The 9,472-nt window shown below is 41.2% G+C and overlaps 1 protein-coding gene across 1 annotated transcript in view; it reads right to left on the bottom strand.

The window, feature by feature from the left end:
* The window catches only part of LOC310639936 (coiled-coil domain-containing protein 169-like), a gene marked incomplete at its 5' end in the record, with an annotated part of 30,183 nt that extends 22,051 nt beyond the window's left edge, over positions 1 to 8,132 (bottom strand). The window contains 2 exons of the mRNA XM_083361938.1: positions 5,476 to 5,558; positions 8,053 to 8,132. Coding sequence (XP_083218064.1) covers positions 5,476 to 5,558; positions 8,053 to 8,132 — 163 coding nt within the window. The remainder of the gene's footprint in view (positions 1 to 5,475; positions 5,559 to 8,052) is intronic.
* Positions 8,133 to 9,472: the final 1,340 nt, after the last annotated feature.

The following is a 9,472-nucleotide window of genomic DNA, read 5'->3' on the forward strand; positions in this document are numbered from 1 at the left end:
CACAAAGGAAAAAAACAGTCCAACCTATCAAAAACTTTATAAATATATGTTAAGTTTAAAGATGGAAGAGGTACAAGAAGCAATGATAACACAAGCAAAGACTGAAGAGAAGAACAACAAAGATGATCAGGGGACTGGAGGCTAAAACATATAAAGAACGATTGCTGGAATTGGGCATGTCTAGCTTAATGAAGAGAAGGATGAGGGACGACATGATAACAGTATCTCAGGGGTTGCCACAAAGAAGACAAGCTATTCTCCAAAGCACCTGAAGGCAAGGCAAGAAGCAATGAATTGAAACTAATCAAGGAGAGAACCAACCTAGAACTAAGGAGAAATTTCCTGACAGTTAGAACAACTAATCAGTGGAACAACTTGACTCCAGAAGTTGTGAATGGTCCGACACTGGACGTTTTTAAGAAGAGACTGGACAGCCATTTATATGAAATGGTATAGGGTTCTTGCCTGAGCAAAGGGTTGGACTAAAAGACCTCCAAGGTCCCTTCCAACTCTGTTATTCTATTATGTTCTAATGCAGGAAAGAAACAAACACTGGAAATTTGTTGTGAAGATTAATAATACTAAGCTAAATATATCAATGTCTTACTCCAAACTTCATAAGTTCCCATTCCTATCACTTATATTACTATTTATGGCAGTCATCTTTAAAAAGGCCAAGAAAATCTTTTCCTTTGCTCTTTCCTTGTGTATGATTTAAGAAAGGTGTCAATATATCCACTTATATGCAGCCATGATCAAAGCCAGTTTTTTCCTTAAGAGGAGTTATGCTGCCTTTCTCTCTTGGGGAAAATCTGAGGTTTGAAGAACTGTAGATGGACAAAGAACTATGGAGGGCAAATGTTGTGAGTTATATCGAATAGCTGTTTGGGACCAAGATATGCCAGTGGAGGAACATAGAAGGTTGATAAACTCAAATTCAGTAAATAGTGGAATAGAGATCAAACTAATTGTCATGTTCATAGACTATATACCAGCACAGTATCGCATTACTCTTCTCCATCTGCCCTGTTGATTCCCTTCATGATGAGACAATGTTGGATGAATAGGAATGTCCAATAAGTGGAAGAGGGATATAAATCAGGAGCTGCAATCTGAGATCACATGATTAACTGAGTCCCTGTACTGTAGTGGAAAATGTGGGTTAGAAACAGCTGTGCAGTTTCCAGAGCAGATGGTAGCCTCTTACATGGAATAAAATGAGTCATCTTGGTAAACAGATACGCTATCACTAGAATGGTTGTAAAACCATAACACTTCTGGGAGAACAGTAATAAATTCCAGAGAAAATGTGTTCCATGGTGCAGCAGGAAAAAGCAGCACTAGAACAAACAAGCCATCTTAGCAAAGATAGCCTTGGCCCAATGTCCGGCAGACAAAATCTTTTAGATTAATTTGAAGTTGACTAGCAAGTTGTGTTAAGGAAGGAGAAATGTTATCTTGTCTCGTGATTTGGATGAGTTTGAGATTCTGACTCCAAAAAAGGAGAAAGGATCCTCAGATTGAAGAACCCAAACAATTCTGTATTACATCTATGAACTTTCTGGATGGTGAAATGCCTCCCATCAGGTGACACTCAGTTGCATCCATGTAGTACTATCTGCTTCTTGGAGATGGCATTTTCTGCCTTGAATGAGGTGGTAGTATGTCCCTCCTCAAGATTTCACTGAACCTGATTATCTTGGATAATTGTTATCCAGTCCCCAATCTTCACTTTCTGAGAAATATTGTTGAGAAAATGATCCGGCTGCAACATCAGAGGACCCTAGAAGATATAGATTATTTAAATCCTTTTCCATATGGTTTCAAATTGAATCATAGCACTGAGTCATGTTTGTTAAAGACTTCTGAAAATATAGGATGGGGTAGTGCAATTATCCTAGTTCTACTTGATTTCTTGGTAGCTTTCAAGACTATTTAGCATAGTATTCTTCTGGGCTGCCTATGGGATTATGAGTGAGGGGTAAGGTTGTCCCAGTTTTCTCTTCCTTTCTCTATGGTCAGATCCAGTTGATATTGGTGGAACAGAAACAGATTGATCAGAGGCCCTTCTTGTGTGGAGCAGCTCAAACTCAATGCCCTCACTTCTTCTGATTAACATCTGCATGATGCCATTGGGTGAGGTCATCCATTGATTTAAGATCTGGTCTCATCAGCACGCTGATGATACCTAGTTATGTATCCCAATCCCAGGTAATGTTGTCAAAATCTTGTCCTGGTGGCTGGAGAAGTAAGAACTGGCTTAGGCCCAATTCTGACAAGACTTAGTAGTTGTGCTCTTTGGACCTCCCCTCTCCTCCCACCAGTTTGGAGAAGTTCCATCCTAGGTTCTGAATGGGACTATAATGCCTTCTTTGGATGATGATGATGATGATATCCTGTCCAACTCTTGGCAATTCTACGGGACTGGTCTCTCCACATTTTCCAATCTTGCACTACTTCTTTGAGTTTTTCTATGCTCTGCCTGGTGTCAGTTTTGATATGTGCCTTCTTTGGGATTGGTGCACAATTGAGGGGTTTTCCTGAACTCACAGCTCCTTTTCAAGCAGGTGGCAGGTTCACGTTGCTGTAAAGATAGTAGCCCAAGGTTTGCAAAAGGTACTGTTTAAATGCTGAGAGGGAGAAAACAGTCCCAGTGAAAATTGTGACTAGGTGTTTATAGTCAGTCTTTCTCCAAAGCTATCGGGACATGCAAGAAACTAATCAAATACAGTTGCAATAATTTTTGTGGTGATTTATTCTTAGACTAGAGGGATATAACATCAATTGTGGCTACTTGCATAGAAAGACAAATTGTCCTATAATAGAGTTAAATGAACTAAGAGTTGCATTTCTGAGGTGTGGGGATGCAATCGGAGATAATAAAATGTATTGCTTAGTGTTAGACATTGGAAGACTCTGTAATTGTTGGTGGATGGGGGACAGTTTCCCAAAATCAAGATATTAAAGCAATTTGGAACCTTACTCATGAGATGACCCAACATTCCACAGGTGCAATGACACTTTTCATATTCTTCAATTATTTATGCCTCAACTCTGTCAGATGACCATCTCTTACTACAAAATGTTGAAAAGCTCTCTTCCAAGGTCTCTGGCATGCCTTATTTCACTAATTCATTTCTTAAATTAACCTTCCTGAAATTGGTTGATGATGATGGCAAAATTCCAATGGACATTGCTGACATTCAACTGTAAATATGCTATGTACTTCAGCATCCTTCTTGTCACAACTTATGACTTTCCCCAATCACAGTTGCTTTCCCAACCAAAGGCAGTTTCACCTTCTGCATAAAATCTTGTCAGCGGTCTAGGATGATATTGTTTCTTTCAGTGAGTAGAACTGCCCATGTGTCTGCTGTTCCTTTTAAAAGCCTGAGAAAGAATGCCACCTTTGTCTAATCACTAAGGAACTTGCTAACCTCACTGCCACAAACAACTCACACTTACTTGTGTGAAAGTTAGGAATTGGACACAACTTCCCCCAAATTCTCCAGCAGGTTTCCAGTATGGAATTTAATTGAAAGTGCAGTAATCCATAAGCCTTCATGGCTGAGATAAATCTTGGCCCAAATACTGCATCACAGCATTTTGTAATTATTTAGCTACTGTATATGCTGCAACAACTATTCCACTCTGCCAACAAGATCAGAAGCTAAATCCAGAATTCAGAATCCAATGCCTTTAAGGTTTAAAGTGGTTTCAAGACTGATGTTAAACCTTGCAAGGCTAAAAACTCAGGAAACAAAAACTATTTAGATTTTTGGAAAGTTATGTACTGCTAGTAGGATAATGAAACAGAATTTTGGAAGCCCATCAAAGTAATTCCCCTGCTCATCACCAACACACCTATAAGGTAGTGACTTAAGAGGAAGCTGAATCATGGTATCCAGGTCATAATTCTAAATGCACAAATAGGAAGCTTTTGGGGACTAGGAGTATTTTTGAATGTGTAGATCATGTGATTTGCTACACTCACAAAATGGTTGCCATAGGAGAACTGCCTCTTCAAAAACAGTGGCAATTAGCATGGATAGTCACAAAAATCACATCACCAGAAGACTCACATGACCACTTCAGTCTGTTTCCTACCATGCCAGTGGGATTTTTATGGGGTACATTGATACAAATAAATATGATGAATGAAGGCAAATATATATGTCTCAGGATAATGTTGCAGAATACAATCTGGATCGGTCACCGGGACCAGAGGTTTAGTTTCTAAATTTTCAGACTCGTGCTGGAGCCCATCCTCAGGGAACTTCTCTCTCACCATAATATATGCTTTGGGCTATTCTATGCATAGTATTTATGTGGTGCCTGGTTGTTTGTGGCTTTTTAGTTGATTGAGGTATTGATGGCCGATTACTAAGTTATTGGCTGTTGTTTCCTTGTGCTGCCAAGTCCTCGGCTCCTGATAATCTAGTGGTAAATCAGCACTCCTGTTGAGTGATGCCTGTTTCCCAAGGTTCAACCATTTCCCTGCCTATTTTTGTGCCTGCTCAGCTAACAATTTTAGTATCTGCAAAATTGAATGTACGGTATGTCCTTGTTCATTGCAATGTCAGGCTACAAATGAATTCAGGTGTAGGAGGAATGGGGAGAAAGCTAACTACCATATTGCAAGTGAGCAGCCTGACAAGGGGATTTAAAACTCACTGGAGGACCAGTCACTCTGCCCAAACAAAGGTTGTTGTGGGGTAGAATATCACTCTGAGAACCTGAATGAAAGCTGGAGGTAAAGAGCAAATATATAGTTCAATAAATAAGTGAAAATTGATCACTGTTTTTATTATTCATATTGGATAGGAAAGATGAATTCAGTTTTCTGATTTGTTAACCAGATCCAGGATATCAAAGTCAGAGTCTTTTGACCAATAGGCAAAGAAACTAGTTTTTAGTTTTTATGTTTTCATGTGAAGGAGACAGAAAAATGGACAAGAACATTCCTTTCATTAATACACCAACTTCAGAAGTGTGAGCTAATAATGCGATTGAAACTGTGTGATTACTTACAGAAACCCTATCAGATAAGAACAAATCGTATTTTTGTGCTCTAGAGCATGCATGCATTTGTATTGGGAAGCACTGGGGCCCTTCTGGATTAAAAATTAGCCAGTGACTAGGAGACGCCCAGTTGGGGGCTCCTTTCATGTCCCATTAATGTACCCAATGGAGGGATGCCTATCTATCTACTCACAATTACTCACTGCTAGGTAGACAGGAGCTAGAGCAAATAACAGGAGCTCGTCCCATCACACAGCAACACTCAGGTCTTGAACGTGGGCTTACTGATTGTCAACCCAGCGTCCTAATCACGTGAGCCACCGTGCTCTTTGCTCCAGAGCATGAAGAAATGTAAGACTTGACATTGTACATAAACATATATAGTCTTTTATCTTTAATTCACAGAAAGCCTGAAAACTGTCATTTCAGCTAAGGTCAAATATAATCTCTTACCTTCATCATCAGTTCTGCTAAGTCTTTTCTCTAGTTCTGCTACTGTATTGTTCATTTCAAATATGGAAAGTTCTAACATTTCTCTGTATTAAAGAGAAAGCATGTATGGCAATTACAAATCCCAATGGTATATGAAAATGACATAGGTGTTTGTAATATAAATTCTTTACAAGATATCTGCAGGTTTCTATGCTTATAAAAGCACCATCAGGCGCACTCTCAAGACTAAATTAAAGTCTATAAATTGTGAGCAGATGTCATAACAAACATATTCTTCCCCCAGTATTTGTTGAATACAGAGATTCAGTATTAAGTTAGCTAAACAGATGGATGATCTAAGATGGTGCTACTATGCAAAATGACATTTAAAACTCTGCAAGTGACCAAACAAAGGGTTCCAGAGCTTTTTTTTTTTCTACAGTTGTGTCCTAATATATTACTCATGTTCTATTATGGTCTTTAAAACACATTTAATAATGAAATGAGAGGTAACAATATCTCCATGCCTAGCCAGGACTATTAAGATCATTTTTAAAAGGCCTTTCATTACTTCTCTTTAATGTTCTGAATCTGATGGGTATCCAAAGCAAAAAAGCTGAGGACCGCTCAATTATACATCCTCATTATTCTCGTCTGCCAAGTAGAAGGCTCAAAAAAAAAAGTCACAGGAAATTACCTGTCACAACAGTGATAAAGGGACTTGCAGGGATGAATCACCCTCTTCCTCCTCAAGGCTGCAGAAAGGACTTCCAAAATACTGGTATATTCAAATCCGTCTTTGATCTGATCTAACTGTATTCCTTCCCATGCCTTGCAATGGTTGTGAAAACAAAAACTAGCTCTGTCACTGCAAGTATTTCTCTACATGCACTTTCCCTTTGCCAAGGTGCTGCCAGCAGAGTATAAGACATCTTTACGCTTTCTTTGCTCCGGTCTGAATTGTGTGCATCCTATTAGCATCGGACTAGTTATTATGGGAAAGAAAATTGGTCTAGATGAGGCAATAATATCTAATCAAACATAGATCTCATGATATGTTTATTTTTGGCCCAGGTAGCTAGGACTAGTTACTTAGCAGCTAAGGATAGGAGGAAATTAATATGTCCACACATCACTTACAGCTAAAATCTACAGTGAGCCACAGGTGGCGCATAAGAAGTACAACTTTTTATATTTTTAAAAAATCCAATAAAACATTAAACACATTATAGCTGGAATGCTGAGCAGGTTTATTGAAAAAGAAGAGTGCCTTGGCCTTTTTTCTCAGCACAATTTACAGCAGCCATCCCAGATTACTGTTTGCCAGTTGCCAGTACTAGCAGGGGGAAATTACCTGCTCTCCTCTCCACTGCTGATCAGCAGGCATGAGAAAAGAGCCTTGGTGGCGCAGTGGGCTAATGCCTCCTTAAGTAACACCAGCTGCCTGCAATTAGTGCAGGTTTGCGTCCCACCAGGCTCAAGGTTGACTCAGCCTTCCATCCTTCCGAGGTAGGTAAAATGAGGACCCAGATTGTTGGGGGCAATAAGCTGACTTTGTAATAATGCCGCTTGGGGGTGTGTGTGAAAGCCCTAATAAGCAGGCATATACATAGAATGAAGGCTATTGCTAAGCTTGTAAGCCGCCCTGAGTCTTCGGAGAAGGGCGGGATATAAATGGAATTAAAATAAATAAAAATAAAATAAAAAGGGGGAGGATGGTATGCCTCCCTCTCCAACCACAGCTGAAGACCCTCTGTGGGCTCCAGCTATTATTTTAGCATAAACCGATCTAATTTTCAAAATATGATGAAAAGATTGTAACCAGCATAGTGACTTATCCATGGCATTTTGCCCCCTCTTCACATGACCTTGTGAAACAGCCAGCCTCATGTAGACTGCAGGGCAGCTTAAGAGCCCTACAAAAACAGTTTTAATATGCTCCATAAATTTAATATAAATGTGCAGCTTAAGTCCAGTCGCTAAGATACACCCTGCTGTAAATATATTCAGGTAATGCAGGTAAATATATTAAGAGAATCCCAGATTCAAACCTTTTTTTTTTTTGCTATAAATTCAAGAGCAGTTCTTAGCTGTATAGGTAAGAGATAAAACACGAATCTTTTATACAGTGGTCTAACTTTAACGTTTAAATATTATTGCGACATATTAAGAATATTGGTTGGTTCACATAGTGTGGTGGGATGGAGGGTTTGTTGTCACTGTGTGTTGGGGGGAGAGAGCACAGGGGGAGGCTCAGCTAATCTCAATGTACACATGTTGTACTTTGACAATAAAGGTTTATTATTATTATATTGCATTAACTTTTAAAAACGTTATTCTGCTAATATAGTTGCAGCTCTAGGAGAACGCTTCCAGAACTCTGTCAGTGCAAAGGGCGTGGTAATGATAATTTAAAAAAAAAATCTCTTCCCATTCGAATAATGCAGTTTCCTCTGGCATCTCTTTGGGTTGGCATCAGCCCACCCTTTCCCTTCCCTTCCCTTCCCCCCCCCCCCCCACAACACACACACACCCTTTCCGGGTGTTTATGCGTCATCCGCCTCAGACATCCGCAACACTGCTGACGAGAGGACTCACTTCATTTGCTTCTCTTGAGTCAGCTCCAGCTCCACGCCTCCAAAGTCTAGCTCTTGGCTGGTGGCGCTGCCTTCCCCCATGACTTCCCACAGACGCGCGGCTGCCCCCGCGCGTCCTCATCGCCTTGGAGAGCACGCAGGAGTGGCGCGGGGAAGGAAAAGAAACAGCGCCGGTCACGTGGCAGGGATTTTCGAACACTCCCGTTGCCCGAGACGGCACAATGCTGAGTTCCCTCCCTCGCGCCGAGGAAAGAGATGGGGAGGGTGGATCTCTGCGGGATCTAATCTGGGTCGGTCGGAAGCTGGGAGCACAAAACCCCGGGGACCGACCCAGATTGGATCCTGCAGCCTAATGCTGATATGACACGTATATTCGTCTTCCTTCGTGAGGGTTGATCTGTTTTTTTTTTTTTGGGAAAGTGCAGCGCGCGCCACCGTGTTTCGGTATTGCGGTGCTGCGAGGCGTGGGCGTTTCTAGAGTGTCCATTGCAAGGGATCAATAACATCTCGACGACTTGCTTAGAATTTGCGTCTGTTAAAAAGGTAAAGGTTTCCCCCTCCCCCTCCCATGTGTGCTAGTCCGACTCTAGGGTCCGGTGCTCATCTCCGTTTCAAAGCCGAAGAGCCAGCGCTCGTCCGAGGACGTCTCCGTGGTCATGTGGCCGGCATGACTAGACGCCAAAGGCGCGCGGAACGCTGTTACCCGTAGTGGTCCCTATTTTTCTACTTGCATTTTTATGTGCTTTCGAACTGCTAGGCTGGCAGAAGCTGGGACGAGTAACAGGTGCTCACTGTTATGCAGCACTCGGGATGACCCGCCAAACTGCCGACCTTCTGATCAACAAGCTCAGCGTCTTAACCCACTGAGCCACTGCGTCTTAAATGGGGAACGACAGAAAGAAAACAGCTAAGTTACAAAGCAGCTTGGAAAACGGCCTAAAAAAAAAGAATGTCTGGAGCTACTTACCCGCTGCGCTTCGGCGTGTTACTACTAACAGTGCAGAAATGTTTTGCAAAGATGTTGTTTGAACTTCTAGAAACGTGGGACCGACCCTGCCTATTTTTTTTAATCTGAGTGAAGTGCTTCTAGTTTATTGGTGGTGGCAACATCCAGATGTTGGCTATCAGAAACTAAGCAGGATTGCCTTGCTTTGCATATGGAGGATCTGACCAGATATCCCACTCTTGTTGGCCGTATAAGAAAATTAATAAACCATCCCAGAAGGTGGCAGTTACATGGATGTGGTCACCAAGAGTTGTGATCCACTGGGATAACCATAAGTACGCAAGCTTAAAATGGGTTTTGTAAGCAGGGGAGGGTCCCTTCCAGCTTTATTCTGATTTATTGAAGTTTTGGCTGTAATAAACCTACATATACATCTGTAGGCATATGCTGATGGAAATACTTGTTTAGCTCTGAT

The sequence above is a fragment of the Vipera ursinii genome (genome assembly GCF_947247035.1).
Source record: "Vipera ursinii genome assembly, chromosome: 4".
In the NCBI taxonomy this organism is placed as follows: Eukaryota; Metazoa; Chordata; class Lepidosauria; order Squamata; family Viperidae; genus Vipera; species Vipera ursinii.